Genomic DNA, 15,904 nt, shown 5'->3' with positions numbered 1-15,904 from the left:
CCTGCCTGTCCAATTGTCCATGAGTAGCTGTCTGTCTGTCTATGAGTAGCTGTCTGCCTGCCTGCCCAATTGTCTATGAGTAGCTGTCTGTCTGTCTATGAGTAGCTGTCTGCCTTCCTGCCTGTCCAATTGTCCATGAGTAGCTGTCTGTCTGTCTATGAGTAGCTGTCTGCCTTCCTGCCTGTCCAATTGTCCATGAGTAGCTGTCTGCCTGCCTGTCCAATTCTCCATGAGTAGCTGTCTGTCTGCCTGTCTATGAGTAGCTGTCTGACTGCCTGTCCAATTCTCCATGAGTAGCTGTCTGTCTGTCTGCCTGTCTATGAGTAGCTGTCTGCCTGCCTGCCAGCCAGCAAGTTGGTTAACAGAAAATAAATTGTTATGGCTGAGTAAAATAAAATACAATAAACACAATTTGCCTGAAAATAGATTACCCAGCTATGACCTTTTTCATGAAAAAAAATGAGTAGTGATATGGCTGACTGAGTAAAATAAAACAATCTACCTGAAAATAGATAGCTATAACTGAAGAGCAATTTCCGCAATTTCCATTTCCGCAATTTCCGCAATTTCCATTTCCAACTATTAATGGCATCTGTGTTTCATCATTCAAATAAAATAGAATTCTGTCCGTTTAGCTATAAAATTATGTCAGGGAATAGGGATACACAGTATATGTCTTTCATTTGCATTGCATCTCCCCCCCCCCCCCAAGCTTTTATTTTCGTTCGAGTAATAGTACAACTCTAATAGTATTACTTATAATAATGTAATTAAAGATAACTTCATTCAGATTTATTTATTTTTATTTCATTTTCCAGATTTCTTTTTCTTCTTTTTTTTAGATTTTCATTGGTGGGCCAGTCATAATGATGTGGCCCGCGGGCCTGAGGTTGAGTATCACTGCTGTATGGGATATTTCCTGGTAGAAATCAAACTATCCTGTGGCACAAGAATAACATGGAGGCTTAATTTCAGTTGTACTCACCATCGGGTGAGGCTTTTATTCAAGGAAGAAAATGGTCAACATACAGGACACAACACAGTTGTAAACTGCTGTAAACACTTTTTGGGTTGGGACTCCAACCCGCGAGACACTGTCAGGTGCCCAGACTACACCAGCTGCCCGGGTCTACCTTTATTTTATTAAAAAATCCGTTTGAGAAAACTGGAAATATCAGTATGTTAAAATGACACCTGTACTTGGAACTTTGTGCAAACAAGTTCAACATAGACACAATCTGTTATGTAACATCACTTACAGCTCGCCATGTCCCAATGCTTTTATAGGACTGGAAATATAAAGGCTTATCTCAGTCTATACAAATGGTGTGAGACGACATCAAGGGATTTTCAGATATTCAAAATGACAGCTTCTTGTACAGGAAATTGGAGTTGGAGCATTTTGTGCTGTCGCAATCAATGGTTGCAATACTTTCCTTATAAAAAAGGAAAGTTGTTTAGTGAATTTGGAAAACATATGGGAGAAAGCAGTTGCACAGCTGTTTAGCGTATTTTGTATACATAATGACATGTCAGCTCCATCAAATGTCACCCAAAGGAATGTTGAAAAAATAAATTGGAACGTTGCATGTAGGCAAAAATAATCCGGACGGGTGTAAAAATGAGGAGCATGTTTAATAAGCATACACATACAGCATTTTGCACAGATTTTTTTTGTTAATACATTTAGCTTTTCTTTATGGTAGTTATCAACAAGACAAGAAATGTGCAAAGATGTTGTCCAGCATTAGATAAATGGTTTCAATCCCTGAAATAAAGGTCTGTTTCTAATCACTCAAGACAGATTCTGCCAACATCTTAACCACTAAGCCAAAGGGAATTCCCTATAGCTCTGGGAAGATATTAGACTTTAACCCATTTAGGCCCGACGTCCAAATGTATAAATTGTCTTATAAATTAGGACAAGCTCGTAGTGCGCCACTTGGTGTCGCGCTTGTAGATCTGCTATTTTTCAATAGCTAAATTATATATATATATGTTTAAAACACCAAAAGGAGTTCCCGCCCAGAATGGGTTAAAGCCATCAGACTGAGGCTGTGAGCCACTCCCATCCCTCTGGATCGGGGTCACGGCACCAATGTAACACCCAGGATTCGTACCCGGGTCTCCCCGGGCAAGGTTGTGAGCCAGCCACTCTACAAGTTTCTAACGTGTCGCAGATGAGTTGTAAGCTAGCCTATTTTCGGTGAGTGACACACTTCCAGAGAAGTCATGGCGACTGAGAACTTTAAACCATGATTTTTAACTACATTTTATGTTACAGCCTTATTCAAAAATAGATTAAATTATTTTTTTGACTAAGAAATCTCCACTATACCCCCAAAAAAGTAACTTTATTGTGCATACAGTACGTATTCACACCCTTTGCTATGACACTCAAAATTGAGCGAGGTGCATGCTGTTTTCACTGATCATTCAATAACTTGATTGGAGTCTGCTTACTGCAAATTGAATTGATTTGACATAACTTGTTTCTATTTGCCCATTTGTCAAAGAAGCTTGTAATTTATATTGGGCAAGAGAATTACATAATTGACAATATCAATTGATTGGATTATTAAGGCCAGGCAATTATCACTGATTATCACATTATTTTCCCTCTACAGGCACAAGTTCCTGTTGCATTCTCCCATCAGCTTATCCTCCCGTAGTTGTCCAATAGTCGACTATAGACAACATTTAGCCATTCATAGTGGACTATACAAATCCTTAGTCGGGGACAGGTAAAGAGTGCCTTCACCTTGGAGCCTCTCACAGCTGGCAGGGAGCCCTGGTCCAGGACGGCAGTCTGCCCGTTTCATTTGCCAGTCTCCAGTACCTCTCCCTTAGGATGAAAGCCCCTGCTTTAGGCTGCCTCTGTCTGCTAAAAATCCCTTTCTTGTTCCCCACCACACGGGTCACACCTGCAGACAAGACAAAACCGATACGATCCAGTGAACTTCTTATGATGTATATATCATAAACAAATGTATTCACTTATAACTGCGGAGTGCAATATATAACTGGAATTGGGAAATGTGTAGCCTCTGTTTTCAGTAAGGCAACATGCATACTACTCAATTGTATAAGACTAAGACAAATTCAATTATTTTCTTCACACAAAGTATGATTCCTGAATATGATTCCATGACTAGGTCGCTAGTCGCTCGCTACTACGCGATTGGCTGGCAGCGTTTCCGAGTATGGGTCAGACTCTTATTGGCTCTCTGAAAAGCCCCGCCTTCCGTTCCCCCCCAAAGCCGGCAGGCATAATCTTCCATTCTTACCTTGCGCTTGTCACGCTAAAGTCTCTCTAGAAGCGTTAATATTCTAAATGAGAGGCATGCTGAAGTCAGAAATGAAGACAGAACATTGTCCTTTTTGTCAAAACCATGGAGAGTTCCCTAGATGAGAAGATACGAGCCATTCTTTTGGAGCCGCAAACAAGGAAGTGAACGGCAGTGCCCATGCGCGAATCAACAAGGAGTACATTGCAAAAGAGGCTACATCAATAAAAAAATACCAAAAGACGCCTATACTCGTCCTTAGCACCCCAATGTTTTTGATATAAAAGGCGAGTACCGGTATACACTTTCTTAGCAAAAATTGTGTTAAGACCAAATTTCCAAATAATATCAGAAAACAGGCAAAGTCGCAGTGCGAGGTGTTGTGAGCTTGTAGATCAGTTATTTTCACAATATTTATCTATGGAAACGACGATGTAATTCCTCGGGGGGGGGGGGGGGGGGGGGTGCCCGGTTCAAATAGGATTACTTTGGGGGGGGGTCACAGCCCGTAAAGGTTGAGAACCTTCTGTGCTAAAGCTGTACGTACATGCATCCCTAGTAGCAGGTCTGGTTTGACAGTGCTGTCATGATGTGATCCCACGCTAACTAACCTTGTACAGTCATGAAGTCGGCAAAGTTCCAGATGAGCTCGCCGACCACGTACTCCTTTCTCTTCTCATCAAACACGCCGTGGTAGCTCTGCAGGACGATCTTCTGATACTCCTCTGTAAACATCATGGGGGGATCCTACACATTGGAAAAGAAAAGCTCAGCAGCACTCGCAAAGTACTTCCCCCAAAATGCAATGGTTTTCCGAAAATATCTGAAATAGTCAAAACAGCAGATCTACAAGATCACAACGTGCCACATCGTGACACGTATGCTTGTAGATCTGCTATTCTCACCATTTGAAATGGAGCTTAAGTGGTTAATTCATCATTGACATTTTCCCTTCCTAGAAATGCAGTGGAGACAAATACATTTGTCTTTGAAATTTAGTGGAGCGATCCCGATCACTGATTGTTTTTCTTACGATTGGTGAGACTAAATCAACTGTAGATTTAGTCGACTAAAACATTCCAGGTGACTAAAATGTGACTAAAACTAAATTAAAACTATTCAGGAGACCGACTGAAACCAAAAGGATTCAAATGTGTTTGTGTGAGCGAGTCCTCACACTGTGAAGCCCGGGGACCACGTCGGCTCCATATTCACTCTGGATGATGGGTTTCTGGTACTTCCCATACCAGTTCTCAAACTGGGTGTGGAGCTGGATGGGAATGACCTCCAGGTGGCCCGGGTCGTGGTACCAGGAGAAGTAGCTGTTCACACAGATCACGTCTACATAGGGAGCCTGGAGACGGGAAGGTAGGGTGGGGAAGACAATGGCAGGGAAACAAATTAGAAATGAATACGACTGGCCTGGACCGTTGCTCAGCGGTCCAGGCACCTTGGCTGGTAATCCAGTCTGGCAGTGTGTTGCGTGTTCGACTCCCAATCCCGACGGCCTTTACTGCGTGTCACCTGCCATCTCTCTCCCCATTTACCATCAGCCCACTTTCTATCTATCCCTCTACAAAAATTTACCCGAATTTGTCTTTCTTGATAACGCAAATACACACAAGCAAGTGTTTTTGGATATAATTACGGTATACAGTGCTGTAGTGTAGTCTAGGCTTTTTCAGGGCGTATACCATAAATATTCCCTGCACAAACATGCAAGCGTACAGGCTATACGGCTATCTCCTGTTTCTGTAATATAGTCTCTGTATATTTTTTATTAGAATGTTAGAAACTATACGATGGGGACTTACGTTGATTTCAAGTAACTTGTAGGTAATTGATACAATAGCAATACACAAACAGTATCTCAATGCTGAAATTAGTGATATTCTCCTTTAAGAGCTCTGTGAAAATGCGGAAAAAGGTCCCATGAGACTGATTGGCGACAAAGAGCCACATGCTGCTGCAGGGCCTATTATTTATTACCTTCAGCCAGAGACTAAGAGCATAGGTATGTCTGTCTACAACACAGTCCAGCGCAGTACAATCTAGAACAGGTGAACATCATGGGCTTGCTTGACAGGTTGGCAGGTTTTAACCTGTTGGTTTTCTCACCAGACATACTCCTACTAAACCTTATATGTGTACCTACATTTGAATAAAATGTGTGAATATTCAATAAAGTTCCCCACACTGGGATGCCTGTTAATAATAATTACGATAGACCTATTGCATCCCTCAGAGGAAATCCAGTTTTTAGCTTCACCTAGATGAGTGCAGGGGGGCGAGCATTTAGGGGTTTTGCTCAAGAAAACTTTACACATTGCCAGCCCGGGAATCAAACTGAGCGTATGTTATGGGAAAACAGATCTTTATTAAAGCTGTAGGTCCAAGTGGTTGGGGCAGTGACAAAAGGCAGTTTTCCCCAGTTCAAGGTTTACTTTAGAGACCTTTGGTGTGAGGCTGTGAGCCATTCACTACTAGAGCGAGTCCTATATGTTACATATATATATTTTCTGAGTATAATGAGTAATTAAGACACCATTACATATACAGATCGTAAATACATAATAATTACAGACAAACAGATCACTGAAGTGTACACTGTAGAACACTCACCCCCTTGTCTCTGGCATAATTGCTATCAGTGATAAAGGTGACGGGGCGCGTACTATCCAGTGACTTGGTGTGAGATATCAATGTCCTGAGGAGGAAAAGAATGCTAGAACATCAAGTGAGGACTCGGATATATAAAATATGAACTTGTGTGTAGTTTCAGGTCTACAAGGGCTTATATGTATTCAGCACATGCATACCAAGCAACCAGTGTGTTGCCTGCTTCAATAGCTAGGCAGGACAAAAGAATGTCTATGTCCAATCCAGGCTGTGGGCAGCCCAATAAAAGTGTTGTGCTGCGGAACCTCACTCAAATAGAGACCCTGCGAGAGAATGTAGGAGGGGTGGACGACGTCACTGCACGGTCGCGGTAGGTCAGAACGGTCGTTGAAAAACAGATTTTATCGTTCGCTTGCTCGCATCGCTGGCAGTGTAGATGAGGTGTTAAGCCCAAACCACACCAAACGGTCAGGACAAAACGTTCTTTTTTTAAAGGTAAACCACACCAATGCAACTCAATGAGTTGCATTGGTGTGGTTTACCTTACAAAATGTTTTGTCCCGACCTGACCTTTTGGTGTAGTTTGGGCATTAGACTCCACCTGTCCACCAGTTCTACCACTCTGACTGCATTCCAAAATTTCTAACCTAGACCATATCTCGGTCATCCCTCCCTCGCTTGGAATTCTTTTACAGTTGTAGGCGTCTAGACTATTCTAAGTACAAGCTGAAATGGAATGATGGGGCGTGGGTAGGTGTTGAAGGGTAACCAGTTACTCACTTGAAATAGAATCCAGCGGGAGGCATCTCTGCAGCTGGCTCATTAGCTACTGACCACATGACCACCGAGGGATAGTTCTTGTCTCTCCTGACCAGCTCGTCCATGACATCCAGATGGTGGTCCAGGGAGGCATTTCTAAAACTACGACTACAAATATACAACATACTTTTATAACATCCACTGATCAAATGAGTGAAATATGATCATATAGTGTTGCTACAACAGAAGACCGCAGACCAGCAGCGTAATATCTGCTGGTCTGCAAGGTTGATTTACGATGTTTGAGGATTCCGGTTTGCCCGACCGTCTTTCTTTGGGTGCTCCAACTGGCCCTCAATACAAACCAGTCTCCATCACCATCTGTGTGAGAGTGCACAAAGCACCAACCTTCCTCTATTGCTCCCATCCTCTGGTAGCGGCTAATGAGATGCTTGTTATGAACACGATTTCATTCCTCAAAGGCAATTTAAATAGGAGCCGATTTGAACATTAGTTTCCTTGATTGATGCTTTGATGAACAGTTTTGAGTAAATATTAAAACTGCAAACTGAACTTCATGTAGATGCTCACAAGCAACCTAAAAAGTATTTTGCTGTAAAACATAAAAGATTCTGATTCCACACAACAATTAAATTCATAAATGTAAAACAAAAATCACACTTGTGTGAAGTGAGGGGTGCTCTTATCATACATCACATTGCATGATGCTCAGCCAATCAAATCATCACAAATGTTATTCCGGCCAATCACTTTTGGCGTCTTCACTTTTCTGCCCTCACTTTTATCCTCAATATTACTTTGCTCAGCCAATCATCGCTATGGGGTGATCAGCCAATCAGCTGCCAATGTTTGTGTTCACATAAACCCTCGAAGCTGGGCATAGGAAATGGGAGTTGGCATGCAGAAACCTATAATGGATAAAAGATGACCACAATGATCAGAGATGTATACAGTGGTACCTACATGTCTTTAATTCCCACCCCTGGGCATTCATCTATCACCACAATGCCATGACGATCACACATCTGCATGATCTCCTCGGCATAGGGGTAGTGGCTGGTACGGAACGAGTTGGCCCCAAGCCACTTCAACAGGTTGAAGTCTTTCACAATCAGGGGCCAGTCCAAGCCTCTACCACGAATCTATAGCACCCAGAAAAGGACAGGGAGTCTGTTATGAATTCAATATTTTGAGTGAACATGTCGTCGTCTTTATAGTGTGCCTTGAGGAAAATAAATGTGTTTTAAAAAAAAAAGTGGGGACCCCCAGGGGTCCAAAACTATGGAATGCACTTCCCTTTACAATCAGAACTGCAGCCTCACTGCTAAATGCCTAAATTGTCCATGGGTCCCCAGCTAAATGATAGTTATAGGAACCAAATGGACCCTTATGGGTCTGTAACTCAGAACCAAATGGACCCGATTTGTACACAAATTAAATAGGGGAGTGTAGCCTAATTCAGGTCAAACCGGGGGCCCTTGAAATGAAAATGGTTCTCTTATGGGGTTCCTTGGCATATATTTTCAAATGGGGGGGTCCGCAGGCTAATGAGTATCATTTTGGGGGTCCTTGACATGAAAAGGTTTAAGAATCACTGATTTAAGGTTATGTTGGTTTTTGGTGATTCATTCAGTGAAGCTTTGCTGCTCCCTAGTGGTACTCACATCGGCGTCCTCGTGTTTGTTGACTCCATGGAAATAAAAGGGCTTATTGTTGATGAGGAACTGGCGACTGGTAACCTGGACTGTTCGGATGCCTATTGGTAGGGTGTACACGTCTTCGTACGCGCCCCCCTCGTGGACTGCCGTCATGTGAACCTGGAGGTTTAGGGGAGAGTTCATAAGCTATTGACCTTATTCACATGGCTGCCATCTTGCCAGCAAGGTGCCAACTAGGTGCAACTTCCCATTGACAACCCATTCATCCAAACAGAAAAGTCCTTTGTAATTGTATTAAACAACATCAAACTCACCAACATTGCGGCTGTACGTAAAGCTTGGATTATCCTCTTTCAATCTGTAAAGTTTTTGTTTCATAAAAATCCACCGTAGACATGTTATGAGCTACTTCCTGTCAAGAAATTCATTTCAGGTGATTGGAGTGTTGGAGTTTGGAAGTGCTCATTTACATCACTCAACAGCCCTGCGTACCACCAGTTTTGAATTTGCACATAATGCGGGAGGCAGCAGGAGGTTGCTTTACTGATAGCAAGCGCTTCCAAACTCTGACACTGAGAAGATAAATCACCTGCAAGGTATTTCTTGACAGGAAGTAGCTCATAACATTTTTATGAAACAAACACTTAGAAAGAGGATAATAGCTTTTCGTACAGCTGCAATGTTGGTGAGTTTGACGTTGTTTAATACAATTAGATAAGACTTTTCTGTTTGGAAGAATGGGCTGTCAATGAATGGGCTGGTAGTAGATGTGGTGGACTGGCCATCGGAAAGACATGAGTGGGCCGTTGCTGCATGGCTGGTGTTTTGTTTGGTTGTTTGTTTTTTAGAAGCCAACATTACATTCAATATATAAATGGTGAAGCTCTCTCGTACAGAATGCAACAATACGACCACCTTACAGTAACTTCTTCAAAGCATGCTGTACCTGTCTCTGCCCACTGCGTTTCTGGTGGTGAAACAAAGCTGCCACATAAACTTATTTTTGCTGCAGCCTCTTCAAATTTGTGGTGCGTCACCAATCTCATGTGTGAATCTAGTCTACTCTACTTCTTTCATCCCCACGGTCTCCAAAGTGATTGTCCTTGGACATAAATAAATACCTCATTTTCATTCTCTGCAGCTACAAAACACTAGACACATAAAATCCAATTACTGAATGACCAAAATTCAGTAATTGGTGTCTAGTAACACATCTCACAAAGACTGAAATTCAGTTTCCCTAGGTCTAGGAGAATCTGTGACAGCTGCTGAAAGTTGGGGTACCATCAACAACCTATATAAAAAGGCAAAATCTTCAAAATGTCATTCTGCTTTCAGTAGCATGTGCCGGGTCAAAATTAAGCTAGGGGTTTTTCATGATTCTAAATCCATTGCAAGCATTTGTTTTGCACGGAAAACACTCCTTGGGCTAAAAACGGCCATAGCCGTCATGCATCGTCACAAATGTGCTGAGGTCATTGCATTTGGGAAAGTGCCTATACAGTATATACATTATATACAGCATATTCTGTGCATTAGCAGAATACCGGTACTTAGTGAGGCATATTTGTAAAAAGAAGAAGAAGGAAAAAAGGAAATGATTCAGCTTTTACTGGCATGGGGCTGAATACAGTTGGTGTTGATGTAGGTAGGTGATGTTGAACATACTGTTGCTTACCCTTTAGTGGCTGACGTGACCCGATCTTAATGAAAATATAATGCCATTATCTACTACTAGACAATAGACATGCATGTGAATAATTTTGTCTTACCTCCATGGAGTAAAGATAGGCCGGATTCTCATGCATCAAGTATGGCCACCACAAGTTGACATCCACCACTTTGAGCACCCCAGATGGCCCAGAGGACAAGGCCACAGTGTGTCCATCTTTGTCCATCAACGTTATCTTCAGAATGGCCGTGGGGGAACCTACCGCTGATACACTGTAGCTGACTATGCCTGGAACATAGAGGACAACAAATGTCTGAGCGATAACATACAGTATCAGGTCACAAACGATCATTCCATTTGACCATAAGTGATACAGTACATGTGGACGTTTGTATTTATTGATAGTGGCAAAGTCTGAGCCCTACTAAACGATCCACAGCTGACGGCTGTGGTTCTTGCAACAAATTGATGAAACCATTTTGTAATAAAATGGCCTTTGTCATGAAATGTCAATTCATCTTAGTTTTTGTAACTGTGACCCAGGCTTTTTTTACATAAGCATAACATACCCAAGAGAGCACCTGTCCTGTACCCTTTCAATCTCAAAGGCAGTATATTTGTATCTAAGCCATTACCAACACCACAGATTCAGTAATAGATGTGAAGAGAGACAAATCACATCATATTAATGAAGAGGTTTTGCCAACCTCAGAGGATGAGATTTATAGGACGGGTAGCAATAATTGACATCTATTAGTAAATACACAACCAGATAGGAATTCTAATAATAGAGGGTATGCGCATGCATAAAGTGAGTGGCAATTTAATGCAATCAGATATGACTCCTCTTAATCTTAAAACGTACAATTAAATATATGAATACAAAAATGATAATTACCAGTATTTTCAGAGATGTCAGTCACCACAGTGATGTCATCAACATATGCCTTTGGCGTAGTGTATAGCAAGACAGGACGATGTATCCCAGCATAGTTGAAGAAGTCAAACATGATGCTTTGCACAAAATAGCCACCAGGATACCTGTTCAAACAATTTACATTGTTTTATTGTTTTGTGGATAAACCTTAGTGTGTCATCTAAATTCAATTGATGGCTTAAAGGTGGATGGGGGCAATATGGAAATGCATGTAGAACCAATGTGAACATTGCACACTATTGTACAGTAATCAGGATTGGTTTTCAAACAGTAGGTTTGTTAGCACTGGTTTTCTCCGGCATCTAAGCCCAATCAATGAACTCCCCATCAGGAAGAGATCTCTGATCGTCTGGCTATGCGAGACTAGACAAATCTTGATTGGTCCTGTAAGGTTAATTTGTTTAATACGTTTGAATGATGTAGACTAAATTAATGATTATTACACCATAAGATTATGCTTTTGTTTGATGTTCAACCAGTTTCTTAAGTAAGTAATAAACAAACAGAACGGGTTACTTGGAGGTGTCGTCCATATGCTGGATGGTTCCTGGGGGGAGGGTCTCCAGAGTAAGTGTGTTGTTGACTGCAATGGTGATCCTGCATGGTACTTTGGGGTTCTCTCGGATTAAATCCCCTATCTCTGCCTCAAAGGGAAGATGGCCACCGTTGTGCTCCGTCACTTTCACTCCATTCACCCACTACAAGAAGACAGGATAACAGTTAGGATTAAGGTTGTCCCGATATGATCACGTGATCGGAAATCGGGGCCGACCACGTCATTTTCAAATGATCGGAATGAGAATGGGTGCAATGAGAATGGGATTTGGAACATCCCTAGTATCAATATTATATAGACTGGATACTAGGTTAGACTGGATTCCTCTGGTATGGCATAAGTGTTCTATAAAAATATGAATATCGGATTGGAAAAGTCTGTATCGGCAGATCGGGAGTGTTACTGCAGCCATGTCAAGGTTTTCATTTTTCTGTATTTGTCCTTTGGGGGGCGCTCTAAGTGTGTTCTATGTGTTGAGGGTTCTCAATTATGTGTCTTTGTTGCATCTGTGCTTCTGCTAATTAAGCTTGTTGGTTACACCTGTTCTGAGTGAGAGAGGGCAGAAGTCTCATTACATTGAAGGAGAGTGCACTGTGCAGATCACATGAGAGAGCTCTGTGCAGAAGGAAGAAAGCTAAGTAAAGTAAACTAGGAGAAGTCAAGTGAACTATAAAATGTAAAGCAGAAGAAAGTAAAGTTAAATACAATAAATTAAGTAAAGTAAAATAGAGAAAAGAAGAGAAAACAAAAAGGGTTTTTCAAGAAAGACTGAAGGATCCAAGTCGACCCCCCCCCCCATTCATGTGCAAGCAGGCAAAGTGGTCAGTATTGTATTTGTTTGTGAATCTTATTGTGAAGGTTTATGTATTATTGTGAATGTAATTGAGTCTTGTGCGATGGAAGGGCGGTACAGGGAGCACAAAAGCATGATGGGACATCCCTAGTTAGGATGTTAAATGCAGGGGACGGATTTCACATGTACAAATGTACAGTGACCCCAATAATAAACTACCAAAGGATGGGTATTCCAGCTAATAACATCATTTTAAGAGGGTTACAGGAATGGATGGAATATTTAGACCTATTGAAGTGAGCCCGGAGACTTTCATTCCCACGTAATTTATATATTACTCAATAAGTGTGTGGAGGATGAATGAACTGCTGAGGTGACGAGTTTCGTTTAAATTGGAAGCACTTCACGTCAAATGTGTTTAACATATGGTATTGTTCATATTATGTACCGTACGTATAGGAGGAAGGGGAAAGGAAGTTGAGCATTTTCTGGTCCCCGGGGGAGCGGGGAAATTGCTTTTACAGCCTGACACGTACACTGGTTGGGCTGAGGGTCAAGCCGGTGACTTTCCGATTCCCAGGCAGCCCCAATATGACACTGACTTGAACCCTTGGGCCTTCATAAATGCAACATGTTGTGAACACTCAATTTGTTTAGTCTCATACAGCTCCGGAAATTAGAAAGAGGAGCGTAAATGCTTAATTTATGCTCTTGTCGTATGACTGTCGCATGCCGAAAATATCTCGTCTACAAGCTCACAACTCGTTGCATTTACGACACTTGTGACAGTTTGACACCATCATACGATTAAGTATAGATTGGGTTTAACGGGGAACCCCAGGGGTCCTTGGCGGGGTTCGCCCAGCTAAATGATAGAATGTTAGCAGTTTGGTGTACACTGAATGAATGTGGATTGGTGTCAAAAGGGCAAAACTCATATCAAATGGTAGTTCCAACCAGATTTTGCTGCGTTCCGTGGATTTGTAATTCCTGACTTGCATACATACACCGTATCACTTACGTACAGTCGTACATACTGTACTTACCACCACCGAATAGTAGTGAGCACTCCCCACTCGGAGTACGACTCTAGTTCCCTCATCCGCGACCCAGCCGGCGGGCACCCACACCTCTCTATCATACCACACCCAGCCAATGAAATCTCTCAGTTTGGGGTCCTGGGTTATGTCATTATAGCTGGCAGGAACTGGCATGTCGATCACAGGGCCACTCTGATACAAAGATAGATAGACGTGTGAGTGATTTGTACAGATGTATGCATTTGTAACTCAAGTGTTTTTTTATTTTGTTTAGCTTTTTAGACATTTATACAGGGAAGTCCCATTCAGATACAAGATCTCAGCAGTACAAAAACGTACACAGTATAAACACACATTTAAAGTGTGTGCAAAATGTAACCTATTTGGTCCTACCTGTTTGATCACATGCATACAGGTAGGACCTATTTGGTATGTAACCTATTTGGTCCTACCTGTTTGGTCACTTAAAAATGTAGGGTAAGTAATATGTTTTGGTCAAAACAAAACAAAACAAAATGGGAAGGTTAAAGCTCTATATTCAGACTGTAAACATATAGACTATAGCAATGTTTTTTGTTTTAAAGAGACAGGCAGGGAGACTAGTTGTTATTGAACAAACTACAGGGGGTTGTTTAATTAATAAACAGAAAATTAATTTAAAGGGTGGGTTGCCAATTTCATCCTACCAGGAGAACATCAGCTTCACTTTTATTGTGATGCTGTTTCAATTCTGTCCAACTTCCTATTTCACTTCCTATTTCACTTATTCATTCTCTATTCTGTACGAGTATATACCCTCTCCTGATTAATTCAAATTGGTATCCCAACCTGTTGCTGTATTTTCTGTTTACTAAAAGAGCTGAACAAGCACGGTCCTTATATGATTTACTATCAGAATAGAGTGAGATGCTTAACACTTATTTTTAACAAAGGAAAATGACTTACTACACTTTTTAAATGTCATTACCTCGCCGGCGGGATACACACCAGGCTCTAGTAAAGTAATCAATGGAACTTAGTATGGAGTCGGGACCGATCAGTGTGGTACTGCAGTAGCAGTACCACACTACTGCAGATGTGCTATTATGTTCCATGCATACACATCTGTTACTTTAGAATTGCGTTCTATTCATTCAAATAAGTGTCACATTTCAGATTTAACATTTAGGAGATCTTTGGACTTGTTCTTTGTTTACCTCTGATAAGCGACTTTTGTACCATGCCTCTTCAAAGCCCTTGTTCCTGCTAAGAGACATGTCTGCCCTGAAGTTCCACAGCCCGTTTAGCTCTTTGATCTCTCGCGAAGAGGACTCTCGGGGAAAGAGCATCCCAGTGCTGAGCAGGTAACCTGCGTCCCATTGTGCAGACTGAAATAAAACATGAATTATCAGTAATTTGCCTGGACTAATCATCCTGCATACATCTAAAGTATGAGAGAGCGCCGAGTCCAATGGAAGTTGTTGCTGATGCAGTCACATGGGCGATCTTTGGTCATGTGATCATCATGAATGATAATAAACCTCGATTTCACCACCCGGAAAACTGCCAAACGGATAAGATCTAAGAAATGACGCCCGTTAAAACTGCATGGTCATCGCGTTTCATTGCAACATCTTTGTGTAAGGTTTCCGCACGATTTCCTGATAGTGGATATTCGCTTTTTCTCCTTTCAGGGTTTAAACCAAAGATTTAGTAACTTTTTAACTTAACTTTTTATAGCACTAGATGGAGCCAGATACCACCAGTCCGTTGCTCGTTGCTAGGTAAACCACTAAACGTTTACACAAACTTAACTTCTAATCTAATGGTTTTGTGAACATTCTCGGTTTTGGTCGATACTTTCTAAACTAATTTTAATCAAATAGAATAGCCTACTTCACTTGAGTTGTTCCCATTGTTACATTTATGATTTATGATGAATTGATTGAACATGGTGGTGGACGCTGTAACAAGTGTAATGCTTTATGGTGTCGTTCACAGTTAACAGTTTTGTATTGTTGTGCTTGAAATGTACTGTTGTTCTCCAATCTGTTAATACATACTTCAATCAATCAATCAATTCATCTAATGTGATTTTCTTTTAGGTCTATTTAGGCCTAGTGTAGACCATATGTTAACCGCAGTAGTGAGCCAAAATAATAGCCTATTTAAGTGCACATATTCTCTTGGGGCAGTACAGAGCATCACTGGAGAATGGGGCCATATACTGCCTGGAGCATTCTGGGGCTCAAACAGCATCATGAAGAACCCTACTTATTGCATTCTGGGTTTGAGCTGACAGGCCTTTTTTGAGTCAATCAGTCTAGATAGATAGATACTTTATTAATCCCTGAGAGGAAATTGAAGTGTTACAACAGCAACAGGCAGCCACATCACGCAGTGCCAACTGCCAAAGTCACCTTAATTCAAGTGGTAGATGCCAAAAAAATATTTTGTATTTAAATTATATAAAGAGGCATGTCCTGTGGTCTACCTGCACAGGCTTTATGATCTACTGTTATGGGTTTCGTTAGATTTTATTATCTTTTCCACATGTTTGTGTCAAGTCTGCTATCTCAGGAT

The 15,904-nt window shown here is 41.4% G+C and overlaps 1 protein-coding gene across 1 annotated transcript; it reads right to left on the bottom strand.

The window, feature by feature from the left end:
* Positions 1-975: 975 nt before the first annotated feature.
* On the bottom strand, positions 976-14,807 carry gusb (glucuronidase, beta). The gene is made up of 12 exons (XM_080779811.1): positions 14,539-14,807; positions 13,349-13,534; positions 11,470-11,651; positions 10,915-11,057; positions 10,117-10,304; positions 8,351-8,503; positions 7,650-7,828; positions 6,687-6,833; positions 5,910-5,994; positions 4,465-4,641; positions 3,899-4,034; positions 976-2,924 (listed from the first exon to the last, which is right to left on the bottom strand). Exons 1-12 carry the CDS (start codon positions 14,752-14,754, stop codon positions 2,773-2,775), a joined length of 1,944 nt encoding a protein of 647 aa, XP_080635937.1. The 5' UTR covers positions 14,755-14,807; the 3' UTR covers positions 976-2,772.
* Between the last annotated feature and the right edge of the window lie 1,097 nt (positions 14,808-15,904).

This window comes from Protomyctophum bolini (assembly GCF_963924005.1).
Source record: "Protomyctophum bolini genome assembly, chromosome: 13".
Lineage (NCBI taxonomy): Eukaryota > Metazoa > Chordata > Actinopteri > Myctophiformes > Myctophidae > Protomyctophum > Protomyctophum bolini.
This window is presented reverse-complemented; position numbering and strand designations above follow the sequence as displayed.

What these genes read in the sequence shown, in the direction of transcription:
- gusb (XM_080779811.1), bottom strand. Translation starts at nt 14,754, where the DNA reads ATGATTAGTCCAGGCAAATTACTGATAATTCATGTTTTATTTCAGTCT. An exon ending in ATTATGCCAGAGACAAGGGG is followed by an intron (nt 4,642 to 5,909) that starts GTGAGTGTTCTA and finishes TCCCGTCTCCAG; the next exon opens with GCTCCCTATGTAGACGTGAT. An exon ending in CGACTTCATGACTGTACAAG is followed by an intron (nt 2,925 to 3,898) that starts GTTAGTTAGCGT and finishes TCTTGTCTGCAG; the next exon opens with GTGTGACCCGTGTGGTGGGG.